Here is a 16,353-nt window from a genome sequence, read left to right as displayed (position 1 = left end):
AGACAAGAAGCACAGCCATACGAGTATGCTATTCATTATTACACTGCTAGTATATGGAGAGACAGGATTTGAACTCAGATACTCAGGATACAAAACCTCTACTCTGAGTGTATACTATTTATGATATTTTGTCCTTAACTCTTTGATGAATAAGGAGCATCATGAGGAAACTGACACACCGCTAAGAGCTCATTCCTTAGTGAGTGTCTCCTACACAATGACATTGAAAAGTTGTTGAAAAGTTTTCCTCTATCTTCCTAGTCAGTGTCACAGGAAACTGGGTTGTAAAGATTTGGCAAAGGTGTTACCTAAATGCTGATTTTACTTTATGAAGGCTCAGTCATTTCTTCACGGGGTTATGGAAAATGTTGAATCAAATTTGCTGTGATACGTGAATCAAATACCGGGAAGGACATGGCACCAGGCAGTCCCTACCTCCTATTGTTAAGTAAAGGACATTCAAATAGAAAGAAGGGAGATAGCAAGGGAAAGATGAACAAAATGGCACAGATGAGTTCAGGTGTATGAGATGCGCCCAGAGGCGCTGCACAGAAGTGGCTGAGTGGGTAAGAAGGTTTAAGGGCTTGGTCAGCACAGAGTCATGGGGACTTGACATGCCATAGGATTGAAATATGGATGAACAGGACAAGCAAAACGTGTAGAGAACTTATAGATGAGAAACCCATGGTTTGTGACATTGAAAAATGAGACAGTGCCAGCCTCATAGTCTAGGAAAATTCCAACACGATTAGGTGCAACAGTCAGGGAGAGGGTCACGATCGAAGGAGAAGGAGGATGAGGAGCAGAAGGTAACGAATCTTGAAAAGCATTATATTCACCTGTATTATTCAATCCTATAACCCAGTAGCCATATTGGGGTTGATAATTTCCTGTTAAGTTATAACACTTCACAATATTTTGTGGGCAGGCTTTTTCAACACATACACCCAGGATCCAAGCAGTTTTTTGGGTCACATCTACCTCCCAGTAACGTTTCCCTGAGGCAATAACTGGGAAGCCCAGGATGCCATAATAATGGTCAGGAATCACATAGATACCAAGATATCTCTGATTGCACACAGGTACCACTTGTCTCTTATCTGAAGAAATGACAACATATGAATTGTTGCTTGGAGCCAGTGTCACATAAACTGTGGAAAAAATTAAATGGTCAGATGAGAATATGATATTGCTTTGCTGGTGATATTATCAGAGGAATCTTGAGAACAACTTGAGAGTAATCTAAGAGGAACTTTGCTTACAGGTTACGGGGAGGGGTAGGCATGTGTGTGTTGCATGGAGAAACATGGATCTTAAAACAGGAGACCTACTAAAAACCAAAAAATTCTGAGAGGTAACGACAACAGGGTAGCTTGTGATAGTGTGACTTTTTCTTACCCCAGTAGCGTTGGACATCTTTCAACTCTGAAATGATAAAAAAAATATGATATTGATTACAAGCAAAGTCATCACAGAAAACCATGTCTCCTGTAGATTAGGAGTAAAATAGGGGACTATCATAGGAGAGCAAACCTGTGAATGAGAGGATGAACCAGGCAGCTGGCCATTACCATTAAATATGACCACATTATCAGCACACAATATCAGTCCTCCCTTATCTCTTCTATCCACACCTAGAAACTGTGCCCTCTCCCCCACTTAGCCCATGCCACCACTAGAATCCCACAGCCACACACTTGATCTAGCTCTACTCACCTTTAAACACTTGGAGCATTCCTCTCAGATCAGGAGCTTGAAACACTCTCCTTTGCTCCTTGGGAAAAGTTTTTGGTGTCTTCAACATCAAGGTCTCACTTCTAGGAATGACAACAATTGAATCCCATACCCCTGACCTTGTTTCCCTTGAACATCACTGACCTTCTATCATTTAACCCCATTAATGCACTTGAATTCTCTACCCTGGAGATCCTGAGAAGGGAGAGAACAAATTCCCAACCCTGGAACCAGATGAAATGTGCTCATGTTGACCTTTCTACTTACTATCTGTGTGACCGTGGAAAAGTCTTAAACTCTTCAGAAGCAGTATTTCCTTATAAAATGAAATAATTAACCTCTCCCTCTCAACCTCCTTGAACTGATAAGAAATCATAAAATAATTGATGTTAAAACAAAACAAAATTTTCGTGCCTAAAAATGAGAACATTTAATGTGTGGAAACATCATTGCCATGGATGTGAGTTCCCAGGGAGATGGTCAGAATGTGAGGTTTCAGAACCTGGCCTCTGGGTGTTTGAGGCACATTAAGTATGCAAACCCTATCTGGAGAAGCCACACATCTTCAAAACCCAGTAGGGAGGTCCTCAGATATCATCTGAGGTTTCAGGTTCTCTGGGAAATATTATAAACTCTCAGAAAATGAGATAAAGTGAGCACCAAAGTAATATTGGTCTGAATTTCATTTGTTCTGAAGAAACTGTTACTGTCAGGTGTGTATGCAATTTTGTACACGCAGATGCCCCCTTTCCATACTTTTCTGAAGTATGTGAACAAGATGAATCAATTATTTTCCCCAAACCAAAATATTACTCACAGAAGTTTAAATCTGTTTGTGTAAATCTAAATAGAACCATAAAGAAGGACCTGGTCTCTTCTGTTCCCAGAACAAAATATAAATATATAGAAATTACCCCAATGGACATATCTGGGTACTTGGTAGAAAAAGAAAATACATCTCTCCCATGATAAGTCAAGCACCTTTTGAATACAGAATTAGAGCGAGCAGTAGACAATGAAATGGTGATGTAACAGAGATCTGATTCTGCAAAACCTTATCCATAATACCACTCCTGACACAAACTTTGTGACTCCCGACCACCCAAATTTCCTACCATAGAATTTGGTCTATTCTTAATAGATATAAAACACTCAAATCATGGCTTGTGATGAGGAATTAAGGATAACACTGTCTTGAAATTTTTCTCCCTGGGACATGTTTTATTCTAATTGAACATCAGACGGTTCTAATGCCTACAAATTTCTTCTCACAGCCTAAAGGACCATCTCTGGTCTCCCACACATACCTTTTTATGATGTCATTCACATCCTAGGAAGAAGAGAGAAAACATCAATTAAGAAAGAGTAGCCTCTCTTCCCTCCCCAAGATTCATCACATTTCCACCAGCCCCTGATAGGCTGAGAATGCAGATGGTTCCAGTGTGAACGACAAAAACGTAAAGATAAGACTCAGGGCAATCACCCAGAAGACTCATGTGAGCCTAACAAATTCCCTAAAAAGTAGAAACAACTTTCATCCTTGAGGAAGAGGTTTCTGATATCTGTAGATGGGACACGTTTACAAGAGAAAAGAAGAGGCCCCCAATTTTTTTATCCACATGTATATGGTTCCCTATGTGATGATTTAAATCATTCATGGTTCTTTGCTTTATTCAACAGATGTGTAAGCTGATTCACTATCAGTTGCCAGGCATTATGCGAGGTTTTGGAGACTTAAAGATGAATAAATAATAGACCTCAGGAACTTTATATGGTTTTTCCCCAGGGTACAAAGAAACAAGTGTACTAAACAAGCATGGATGTTTCTCCAGCCGCTCTTGTTATCTTCTATACATTAACTACATTTGACCTCATCCACTCCTTCCAATTCCACACAGACATATGCGCAGTTTATTTTTAACTCTCAATTTTTACTCACATTTGTGACTTAAATTCATTTTAATATATTCAATAATGAAGGAGCCACAAGGACTTGCAGCTCAGGGTGTCTATATGTAGCACCAACCACTTTCCTCTTTTATCCATATTGTGCATAATATTCCTGATAGCTACTCAGTCACTGTCCTAAAAACTACAGTGTTTACCCTGAACTCCAGTCTCTACTAGGGCAGTTTATTCTATATCCATAGTGACTTTAGGTCATCTAGTCATCTTTATCATCACAGATATTTTGATTGGCACCAATGTATTTTGTGCCCTTTGCCCTACATTTGTTTCCTTCAGGTAAGTTTTCTCCAAGAACTAGACCAATACCTTGGCGCGCGCGCGCGCGCGCGCACGCACACACACACACACACACACACACACACACACTTCTATGATTTTTTTATTATATCAGAAATTTTATGTTGTATATGACATAAACCAAATAAAACTAGAGTAAGTGGTAAAAAAGGATTTTGGAAAGGGCACTTTCAATCATAGCAATAAAATATTAGAAAACCAAATCGAACAGCACATTAAAAGAACTATTCACCATGATGAAATGGGATTTAGGCCAAGGACACAGAATGGTTCCATATAGCAAATCCACAAACGTGATGCACTATGTTAACTGATTGATGGGAAGAAAAAAAACATGATCATCTCAGTAGATGGAGAAAAATAATATAACAAAACTCAGTATCTTTTCATGATAAAGGAAAAAAGTCTTAATAATTAGCTATATAAGAAATATACCTAAACACAACGGAGGCCATGACATCATAATATAATATCATAATATACTTGTAAGAAGATGAAAGCTTTTTCTCTAAGACCAGGAAAAAGACAAGAATGCCCACTGTTACCACTTCTATTGAACTAGAAGTAGTAGCCAGAGCAATAATGCAAGTGAAAGAAATAAAAGGCATCCAAATTGGTATCGAGAAGTTTAATTAACCCTGTTTGCAGATAATGTGATCCCATATATAGAAAACCATTGACTCTACCAAAATCTCTTAGGACTAATTAACAAATTCAGAAAGTTACAGAACATAAAATCAAAATATATTAATCAATAGCATTTCTATCCACTAACAACATATTATCTGAAAAGAAATGAAGAAAACAACCCCAGTTACAATAGCTACAAAAAATTAAAATATTTAGGAATAAATTTAATCAAGGAGGTAAAAAATCTATATGCTGAAAACTATAAAACATTGCAGAAAGAAATTAAAGAAGACACATATAAATGAAAAAAAGATAACCTGTGTTTATAGCTTGGAAGAATGATTATTGTTAAATGTCCATGCTACCCAAAGTGATCAAAAATTAATTCAGTATAATTCCTATTAAATTTCTGACATTTTTAACAGAAATATATAAAAAAATCCTAAAATTTGTATGGGACCACAATAAATACCTAACACGTACATGGGACCCTGAATCGCCAAAGCAATCTTTAGCAAAAAAAGAAAAAAAAATCTTGGGGGCATCATAGTACCTGACTTCAGAATCTACTACAAAGCTATATTAATCCAAATATCATGGTAATAGCATTAAAAACAGACACAGGCCAATGGAACAGTAGAGAAAGCCATTAAAAATAATCCACACATTTATGGTCAGATGATTTTTGACAAAGATGTCAAGAACACACAGTGGGGGAAAGGATAGTCCCTTTAACCAATTGTCTTTGCATAACTGAATATCCACATGCAGAAGAATGAAATTAGATCTTTATCTCAAAACGCATAAAAACATCAACTCAAAGTGGAATAAATACTTAAATGTAAGATGTGAAACAGTAAAACTACTAGAGGAAAACAAGGAAAAAGCTCCAGACCTATTTGTATAGGCAATGATGTTTAGGCTAAGAACCCAAAGCATAGGCAACAAAAGCAAAGACAGACAAATGAGATTATATCAAATTAAGAAGTTTCTGCCCAGCAAAGGAAACAATCAACAAAACGAAAAGGCAGCCTATGGGTTGGAGGAAAATATTTCTAAGCCATATATCTGATAAAGGTTAGAATCCAAAATACATTGCTGCCATTGGATATAGAAGTTTAAAAAAAATAAAAATAAAAAAAATAAACAAAATACAGAAAGAGTCCATACAACTCAACAACAGAAAAAAAAAGTCCCAATTAAAAATTGGGCAAAGGCTCTCAATCAAAATTTATCAAAAGAACCCAGACAAATAGTCAACAGGTATATGAAAAAATGCTCAAAATCACTAATCATCAGAGAAATGCTTATTAAAACCACAAAGATATAACACCTCATGCCTGTTAGAATGACTATTACCTAAAAAACTAATGATAACAAGTTTGAAGAGGATGTGGAGAAAAGGAACTCTTCAACTCTGTTTGTGGCAATGTAAATTAGTATAGCCATTGTGGAATATGATATAGATGTTCGTCAAAAAAATTAAAAATAGAACTACCATATGATCCAGCAATCTCATGGCTGAGAATACATTCAAAAGATATGGAATCAATATGTCCAAGAGATACTTGGACTCCCATGTTCATTGCAGCATTTTTAACATTACACAACATATGGAATTAACCTAAGTGTCCATCAACAGTTGAATGGCTAAGGAAAATGTGGCATATAAATATCTGTAAGTGAATACCATTCAATCTTAAAAAAGAAGGAAATCTTTGCATTTATGACATCATGGATAAACCTGGCAGACTTTATATTAAGTGAAATAAGCCAGGCACAGTAAGACAAATACTGCACAATATCACTTACATTGATGGAATGTAAAGAAAAAGTCGATCTAATATAGGTATAGAGTAGGTGAGGGTTTACGAGGGGCTGGAGTACAGGGGAAATGGGGCAGATGCTGGTCAAAGGATACTAACTTTAGATAGATAGGAGGGCTATCCTCAAGAGATCTAGTGCGCAACTGTTAAGTATAGTTAACAATGTATTGTATTCTTGAAATCGCAGAGAGTAGATTTTAAATGTTCTCACCACAAAGTGAAAAGTATGTGAGGTAAAGAATGTCATTTAGCTTGATTTAGCATTTCCACAATGTATACATATTTCAAAACCACATGTTGTAAACAATAAATATATACAATTTGTATTTGTCAATTTTAATAAATAAATCAAGTTAAAATTTAAAATAAAAATTAAAGGGACTATAAAGGCTTGTGACTAACTTTAGTCCTACAAATTTGACAACTTAGATGAAATGAACAAATCCCTATGGAGACATCCATTACCAAGAAGAGACTCAAGAAGCATTACAAAATCTAAATAAGCACAATGCATGTGCAAAATTGAAAATTTCATACCTTTCCCCAAAGTAAGAAACAGTATGAGATGGCTTTCCTGGTGAACTCTATTGAATATTTAAAGAAGAAATAATGCCAGTACTTTACAACTATTTTTCAGAAAATAAAGAAAGTGAGGTAACGTCTCAACACATTCTATGAGGGGGAAAAACAAAAACAACTCATATTGTGAAATACATGTGTTTGACTAAGCTGAGCAATGAAAAGCCTAGAAATGCTCAGCCCTAGACTACAGAGAATAGGGGCCTAGAAAGTATCACTGGATACAACTGATCTTCTCTCCAAGGGCAAATATTTGTACTGCTCTTGAAAAAGTAATAAAAATAGGATTTTCCCTTGATACTTATACATTCGATTATTCCTATAACCTCTGACATTGAATTAGGAAAAGGGTACTGCAGTGACCAGAGAACTTTAGCGTCAGCACAAGACACAGCACAGCAACATCGAGAAGGAAACAGTCTTCACTTTTCCTGAATCTCAGATACTGAAGCTTCTCTTCCAGTCTTACCTGCAGCATCTCTATTGCTGGGCTCTGCAACCGATGCTTCACATCTGAGATGAGCTCTCCCACCAATAGGCTGTGCTGGACCAGCACAGTTTCAGACTTGGCCAGGTTATCCAGAATATCTTCCTCCTCTTTCTCCAGCTTTTGCAGTTCATCGTTCTCCTCAGACTCTAGGATGTCTCTCAGTTTGTCAAACTGGGCCTTGATGTTTTCTCTGTCACACTGTATTTGAATCTTTAAGGATGACAAGGAAAAGAGAGGCATTCAGTCTATCAAGAAGAGGCTGTGAGCCAGAAGTAGAACTGTTTCTCCTGGGAAGTTCGCACAGGGAAGGGAAATAGAAGCAGGGAAGAAATTCTTAGGAAAGTTACTTGTCCTATTATTATCCCTTAATACATTCTAAAACAATGACCTTAAATTGGTATGATGAGGCCCACCCTGAGCCAAAATGGGACACCTGGGTGTGCTTAGATTTTACACAGTTATCCAGGACAGTCCTGCATGCCTGTATTACTTCTCACCCCACCCTTGAACATTGAGGGCAAAAACCATGAGCCATTGCCAAAAGTCCCTGAGTAGAGAGACACAGACTCAAAAAGCATCACAAGAATGGTACTCAGAATTCACCAGCCATCCTCACCAGACAGTCCTTCCATGTAAATAGCTCCCTCCAATAGCTATGTGTATTCGTGCCATACTCAATACCCCTGAGCCTCCATAGGGGAAAGGATGAAGACGAGGACTAATCAAACGACTTCTGGAGTTATCAAGTGTCAGGGCACAGAGGGAGGGAGTTCCACCCCATGTTCCTGCCCAGGTTTCTGACTAATTCACTCAGGAAGTGTCTCCTCTTGCCTTCCAGGAATTTCTCTCTTCTCTGATATTAGCTTTCAACTTCTCAGCTTCCTGTTGCTTCTTCATCTGCTTCTCCAGAGCTTCCTGGAGCACTTTCTGTGAGAAAGGAATTACAACAGAGTTAAGCTGTGAGCTTTTTCATCACTTGGATAGAAGGTGAACAAGGATGAAAACAGATTGATCTCAGAAGGGACTAGAGTTTACAGAAACTCTGAGAACCACAGTTAGAATCCATCACTTAAAAGAAAACCCAAGGTGGTGAATGTGTTCTTTAAGTCTTAACTAATTTAAGACACCATCCCCTCACCAAGAGTAGACGGATTCTTTTTTTGTCCTAGAAGAAAAATCTGATCCTATAGCAAGGAAAGAACTTATATCTCATCCACCCCAGTTCCTCTCCTGCTGAAAGGAGTAATCAGAGCTTTCCTTGGCCACCAAAGGTCTACCCACCTAGCTTAAGGTCTAGAAGTATTTACTTCTGTCCAAGAGTGTGTACTCTAGGCTTATTTTCTTACAATTACATGGAGTGCATAAAAATGTCCTTCAGGCCTCAGATGATAAGCACAGGATGGAAAAAATATTACAGGCCTCAGGTCTATGATGACAAATTAATTAAAGTAAAATGCAAAGTGGATATTTTCCATCAGGTACCATTTTCTGCCCTGTCTTCCAATCATTTTGGTCTCTTACCTGGTACTTCTGGGCTACCTCCTCAATGAGACATGTGTGGTGACCACGGTGCTCCTTAGATCGCTCACAAAGGCAGCAAATGACCTTCCCATCTTTCTTACAGAAGAGTAGGAGTTTCTCTCCATGGCGTGCACACTGATCTGTCTTCTGTCTCTCCTCTGGGTTCACCCTGACCTGCCTGAGCCTCTCCACTATGTTGGCCACATGCCGATTGGGTCGCAGGTTCCTGAGCTGGTAAGTGATACGGCACACAGGGCAGCTGCTCTCCCCTTGTTGGTCTATTATGGACTTCCTGTGGTTTGCAGTGATGCAGGCTTGGCAGAAGCTGTGGCCACAGTCTAGGCTCAGGGGTTCTGTCAGGAGGTCCAGGCAGATGGGGCAGGTCACCTCCTCCTTTAAATTCACCAGGAGTTCTGAAGCCATAGCAGCCACTCCCTGATCCTTCCTGTCCTCACTGTTGAGGTTCCTATGCTCACAGATCCCTGCATGATTGGAAAAGTTAAAAGGGGGCAGAGTTTCGAATAGAAAGGTTACTGATTGTACAGAAATTAAAAATAGGCGAAGACCAAAATATCAAAGGATTAAAAAACAAGTCGGAGAGAAACAAGGAAAGGAATTTGGTAACCTGGTAAAAAGTGCTTTTTTAGTAATAATTTCAAACTCCCAGTTCATGTCACATGACAAATTTCATTCTGACCCATGAGGTCTTTTTGCTACCTCACAAAGTCAATCAACGACAATCAGAGGTACACAAGATCAGATAATGGGCTCCACATGTACTCGCCATCACATTGGTACTGACTATCAACATGGTACTCAAAGGGTGGTGGTGTTCACCAGAGATTCGTGGAGTGTGGGGATAGACTCACATCTCAGGGATGTGGTGAACAGTGTGGAAGGGAAGGGAACCTTGGCTAGGAAAAGGCAAAGTTATAAAATCTAACCAAAATGTTATAATAAAAAACAAAAATTCACAAGATGTTGGGAAAACCGTCTCAGACATTAGTCTAGGTAAAGAATTTTTGAAGAAGACCCACAAAGCAATCACTGCAGAAATAAAAATAAACAAATGGGATCTATCAAACTAAGAATCTTCTGCTCAGCCAAAGAAACCATCATTAGAGCGAGTAGCCAACCTACTGAATGGGAGAAAATATTTGCTCTCTACTCTTTCAATAAAGGCCTGATAAGAAGAATCTATCTAGAATGAAAAGATTTAACAAGAAAAAATCAAACAACCCCATCAAGAAATGGACAACGGAAATGAACAGAAACTTTTCCAAAGAAGACAGAATAATGGCCAGCAAACATATAAAAAATGCTCAAAATCTCTAATCATTAGAGAAATGCAAATCAAAACCACAATGAGATATCATCTAACTCCAGTGAGATTGGCCCGTATCAAGAAATACGAAAGCAATAAATGCTGGCTAGAATGTGGAGAGACTGGAACACTCTTTCACTGCTGGTGGAACTGCAAATTAGTGCAACCATTGTTTAAAAGAATTTGGAGATACCTCAAACAGCTAACAATAGAAATACCATTCAACCCAGCAATAGCATTATTAGGTATCTACCCAAAAGAGCCTAAATGATTCTATTATAAAGACATCTGCACCCGAATGTTTTTGGCAGCACAATTCACTATTGCAAGGACATGGAAACAACCCAAGGGCCCGTCAATTCACAACTGGATAATTAAAATTTGGTATAGGTTTACAATGGAATATTACTCAATTCTAAGAAATGACAGCTAGTTAACACCGCTTCTATTATCCTGGATTGAGCTTGAGCCCATTATCAAAAGATCAGAGGGATGGGCTCCATATGTACTCGCCATCACATTGGTACTGACTGATTTTCAATATGGTGCTCAAAGGGGGGTGGTGTTCACCAGAAAATCGGGGGGTGGGGGGGTTAGATCCACATCTGAGAGATGCACCGAACAGTGTGGAGGGCAAAGGCATACCTCTAACCTTTGCTAAGTAAGGTAAAATTATAAAATCTACCCCCCCCCCAAAAAAAACATTATCAGGTGTCGGGGGAGGGCATGCGTTTATATATATATATACACATTATAAGTGCATTGTGCATTGTCGGGGGGATGGACACACTTGAAGCTCTGACTCGAAGGGGGAGGAAAGGCAATAGCAATGTATGTAACCTTAACATTTGTACCCCTATATTATGCTGAAATAAATTAAAAAAGAAAAAATAAATTAACTAAAATAAAACACAGAAAATCAGAGGTAATTGCATAGAGCAAATGCATCCCCAGAGCAATGGTGGTGTGAAGCTAGAGAAATCTAGACCAGCTGGGAGCTTCTGAGGAGTCTTGACCTGGAAATTTGCCAAGGAAGTTGATAGGAACCTAAAGGTATATAGTGCACATGCATATGGATGGATAATAGGGAGGGATATGATAAAGATGTACTCATAGTACACACATGGCAATGACCTCAAAAATAGAAACACACACGAAATGGATGCCAACCTTGGGAGAAAAGTTTCAAAATATTCTATGAGATCATTTGACAAATTATCATTGATGATGGATGCTAGAAATTGAACCAAAATCCAACACAAAAAGATCAGCAGATAGTTTAAACCACTATGAACTTGACATTCATCTGAATAGTCATAATAAATTAAATATTCAGCCATATATATATATATATATATATATATGCACTCACAAAAGTGCTAATGTGATGAACTCAACTAGAGACATGTACACATTGTTAGAAATCAAATAATAGTGAAAACAGAGGGTTATCCAAGAATTGCAACTTGAAAACACAAAGTTTTAACTGAAGCCTGAAGAATATGAAGAAAATATGGGATGAAAAGAGGATACATGTATTAGGTAGAAGTTATTGTATATATGAATAACCTGTTCATGGAATATGCAGCATCTTCCATAAGTTTTAAATCGCCAGTTTGGCTGGTGTGTGCAGAGCTGCTAGGCCTGCAGGCATCAGAAAATTTGACACTTCCCCAAAGACATAAATTTAGGTACTCTTTCCTAAGAGCAAGGAGAAATTACCAATGTCAGTTATCGATGTCAATTATCAACATCCATTAGCAGAGGGAAGTGAGGATATCATAAGCTGTGCACTGAGTTGTGAGATATGAGATGGATCCACCATGAAAAAGGGAGGATCAGTTAGGATGCAGGCACACTTGCTCAGGGTTAAAATGATGACAGCTTACAGGACAAGGCAATGGAGAAAACAGAGAACAGATGGAAGAGATAAATTGAAGCAAAAAGGACAGGTTGGGAAAGTAGAATTGATAGGTAGGAACAAATGGTTAACATCAGGTTTGGGCTCTTTCTGCCTATAAAAATGATATTGGCTTACCTTCTCCTGGTATTATTTTCCCCTGGGAAACTTATTGGGTTACAATAAAGAGGAATGTTAGTTGTCTTGCTAGTCTACATTATTGGTAGTAAAAATAGCCTGATATGTAAAGCACATTTAAACTGGGAAGATTATATGTAGACTTTAAATTCCAGTTGGTTAAAACAGACCTCATTTTTCACAATGTAACCAGACATGTCTCTTTTAGGTCCCTGGAAGCTATGTTCATGAGCTTTCACAAGATAATTAGTCCCTTGGAATACTAGGCTTACCCAACCTATCATAGTTTCACAAACATCTAGCTAGTCTGATTTATTCAAAAAGCTGAGATGCCGGGGATAATGTTCCTCTTGTACCATGGTAAAAACTCTCACTGAGAGCTCATCTGAGGTAGCTATGCCAGCTACATTTCTTGTCCTGCATCTCCTGGTAAACCACACTAACCTGGATGGTTTATGTCCTGTCATCTCCCATGAGTGGAATGGCAAACCAGATTGTAAAGTACTTCTAGTGTGCAGAGGGGTCCTACGGTGATACTAACTCTCAGATCTGGGTTCATTAATGGCCTCGTGGCCTCAGTCTGGGCTCAGCGGCTCTGTCAGGAGCTTCAGGCAAATCGGGCTATGAGGCAAGAAAACATAGAAAGTGGAGACCCTAACAGATACTAAGTATTGATGGTGGCCATGATCTGATGGTAAAAAAAATATAAGAAAAAAAAAAACAATCTCCAATATGAGACAACTGATAATTTTTTCCCTTGTTGTTAAAAAGAAAAAAATCAGTTATGAACTCTCTCCACACTTGATCTTAGCCAAAAGGCCGAGAAGCGATGAATGAACTCTCTCTATATGGAGATTAATTCAGACTTACAAAAACTGTCCACTTCTCCCATCATCTATCACAGGAACTCGATAAAGAACAAGGAGTAACCAAGCCAAGAGCACAGATAGTGAAAATTGGCCCAGGCCATGTTGTGTTTGGGTGCAGGGCTGTGACCCGGCACTCATGCTCTGAAGCATGGCAAGATCGGGGACTTACATCATTTGATGATGTCTACCCCTGCTTATGACTCATGTTGCGAGCCCAACATAATGGTGGGGACTCCAGTTACCTCTTATTCCATTAAAAATCCAAACACTGCTAAGAAGCATGAAAGGCCTATATAGGAGGGAGGAGCAGACATTGAGTTCTGCCACGAAGCTGTGAAATTTATATTCATAATGGGGCTATAAAGGGGATGATGTCAAAACCTCTGATGCCATAACAGACACTGAAAGAGGACCATGCAGAGGAGCCAGAGTCCCCACACAAGGGGGTAATCCCACCACCCCCTGTGGCACAAAGGCCCCAGATAATCAGGGTGGTAGAGATAAGAACATGACTGTTATCTGCCTGGTATCCCCCTTCACCTGGCTGCTATCGGGTTCAGGCGATTGCACCCTACACATGGGACTTCTCCTGACATCTGAGACCATGAGAATGTCCCAGAGCTAAAGACATGCAACAAAGACATTAAAGACAATAAGTAGGTATTGTAAAACTCCAAGCAACAAAGATATAGACAGAATTATTTTATTCTGTGATTATGGTAAAATTATTTCTCTAAGCATGATGAAGCCGCAAATTATTGATGTTATATGAGAAAGGATCACTTTTCCTAAATAGGCTGGGAAAATGACATTGTACTATGTTTCATTTGCTAAGTATTATAATATCATCTAATACCATTATGTAGGATACAAATGAACTCAGTATTGCCTATACTCTCTGTAACCAGTTAACACAGAAGACTTCTGCACACCAAGCAAGTTCATCAGGGGACACCAGTTGGGTGTCTGCCAATTCACTTCTGATTCTGTGTACCTGCAGATAGTGTGTGTCCCATACTTAAGAACTCAGTCGCACAGACTGCCCACAATTTCTACTGGGATGTTATACCTGTGCTTCTGACCTACTGGTTATAAATCGGGGTTCTCCTCCTTACATTTACTGCTATATTACAAAGAATGCAAATGAAGAGATGCACAGGCAAGGCATGAGGGAAGGGCACAGAGTTCCCATGCCCACTCCAGGTGCCCTACCCTGGAGAAATCTTCAAATGCTCAGCTCTCCAGGAGCTCCCAGATGCCCTTTCAGGGTTGTTTGGAGGTTTCATTACATAGGGTGATTGATTAAATCACTGGATAGTGATGCATTTTAACCTTCAGCCCATCTCACCTCCAAAAAGGTTGGAGCATGGGGTGAAATTCCCAGGCTTCAAATCCTGCTGTAGTATTTCTGCAGACCAGCCCCCATCCTGAAGCTACCCATGGGCTGCCAGCCATCAGCCTATTCATTAGTATACAAAAAGATCGTCTCTTGGAAGATTTCAAGGATTTTAGGAGTGTATGCCAGGAAGCAGGAATTAAGACTAAATATATTTCACAATGTCGTTAACCATTTAATGTGTATTCCCTGTAATACTAGCTAGATTAAAATCTAAAGCAAACATTAATGAATCGATTTTAAAATCCTGTGACATGTGGCATGACAGAGGTACATTGCATAGTGAAAAGACAAGCACTACACACTGATTTATTACCAGAAGGGGGCACAAGGAATATGATGAAGAGGTGAAACTCTCCAAAAACAATCTCCATGCAGTAAGATTTAGTCAGATGAGGAGAAGTAAGGGGGAGAGAAAAGATCTTTGCCTGGACTCTTCTGTGTGCCTGAATTAGCCCAAGTGAAGCTGAGGCTAGAACTTCCATGGGAAAGGGATTGGGTCAACAGAGGGCCCTGTTCAATCTCTTCTCTATGGGCTTCAGGATCTTATTATGATGCCATGTCTTCTGACATTTTTTCATATCATTAATATCAGTCAAGCGCCTCATTCTTTAATTAAAAGTTAGAAAAGGTGACACTTCTGGAAATTTTTCCCAAGTGCTCCTTTTTCTCTCAATCTTTTTGCTGAGCTCTGTCTGCTTCAGGGTGGCACATGTGGCCCAGGGAGAGGGAGGAGCAAGGATAGTGAATTTTAAGGAAATGCAGTAGCTCCTGGGAATCTGGATGTGGGGCTCTAGCAGGAGTGACCAGATGAGAGGCTGCAAAGCTGGTCAGTTGTCACACCATCAAGGGTGATGTCACGAGGACTGGCCAGGTTGTTGGAAACTGACCTGCAGAGTCATGCAGAAATACAAAATTATTACACTGACAGGCATTAAGCTATTAGGATTCAAGATTTCTCTGGCTTTCCCCTGCTGGAGGAAGGGACTGTCTGCTTCTGGAATAGAGGCTTCTGGCTCTCTTCCGCAAAGTGCAGTTCAAATTTACAGAATAGAAAGGGCTGTGGAGAGACTCAGCCTGGAAAAATAGCAGTCCCTCTAGGAAACAAACCCACTCACTTCTTCCATCTCCCTTCTTTCAAAGCTGCTCCTCCCCAGACCGCCCATGAGTCAGCACTGCTGGCAGGAAGTCTGCAAGCCTGGCCTTTTCCTGCTTCAGAACAGCTTTCCCCATGATCAGTTAAACTCACCCAGGCAAATTCAGTTTTTGTTCCAAAGTCTTCTGGCCTCACTCAGCACTCCTTCAGACAGACAGCAATGAGGAAGTGGAGATTCGGGGAAGAGTGAAGATGGGCCACGCCAGACGTGGTCAGGATTCAGGCACCAACCCAGTAGCCTGTTAGGCACAAAGGAGTTGAAACCTGAGACGCTGCAAGAAATGAAAGTTAAGTTCTTGTGGGTGGAGGGTGAGGAAGGGGAGGATAAACTATAGACCAATGAGGTGCCTAGTGCAGGGCCTCCAGGCCCACCCTCTGAGAGAGTCACCTGCTTTGTAGCTGTGCCTTTCACTGGAAGAGAGGTGGTAAAACAAAGGCGCATCCCTGCTTTAAGTCCTTTTTCTCATGAGAATCAAGATTTTGTTATGACACTGCTGCATCTGATGTAGTTTCATATTAACCCGA

General features: G+C 39.6%; 1 protein-coding gene across 1 annotated transcript; it reads right to left on the bottom strand.

The window, feature by feature from the left end:
* Nucleotides 1-497: 497 nt before the first annotated feature.
* LOC105883338 (tripartite motif-containing protein 5-like) lies at nt 498-16,121 on the bottom strand. The gene is made up of 8 exons (XM_076002231.1): nt 15,922-16,121; nt 9,046-9,527; nt 8,356-8,451; nt 7,504-7,734; nt 3,042-3,064; nt 1,717-1,817; nt 1,399-1,425; nt 498-1,151 (listed from the first exon to the last, which is right to left on the bottom strand). Exons 2-8 carry the CDS (start codon nt 9,466-9,468, stop codon nt 589-591), a joined length of 1,464 nt encoding a protein of 487 aa, XP_075858346.1. The 5' UTR covers nt 9,469-9,527; nt 15,922-16,121; the 3' UTR covers nt 498-588.
* Nucleotides 16,122-16,353: the final 232 nt, after the last annotated feature.

The sequence above is a fragment of the Microcebus murinus genome, chromosome 4, assembly GCF_040939455.1.
Source record: "Microcebus murinus isolate Inina chromosome 4, M.murinus_Inina_mat1.0, whole genome shotgun sequence".
Lineage (NCBI taxonomy): Eukaryota > Metazoa > Chordata > Mammalia > Primates > Cheirogaleidae > Microcebus > Microcebus murinus.
Note: the sequence above shows the minus strand (reverse complement) of the source record. Positions and strands in the feature narration are given on the sequence as shown.

Coding starts and splice junctions, on each gene's coding strand:
- LOC105883338 (XM_076002231.1), bottom strand. CDS start 9,468: ATGGCTTCAGAACTCCTGGTGAATTTAAAGGAGGAGGTGACCTGCCCC. Junction 3,065..7,503: donor CAGCAATAGAGATGCTGCAG/GTAAGACTGGAA, acceptor TCTTCTTCCTAG/GATGTGAATGACATCATAAA. Junction 1,426..1,716: donor AATGCTCCAAGTGTTTAAAG/GTGAGTAGAGCT, acceptor TTATCATTTCAG/AGTTGAAAGATGTCCAACGC.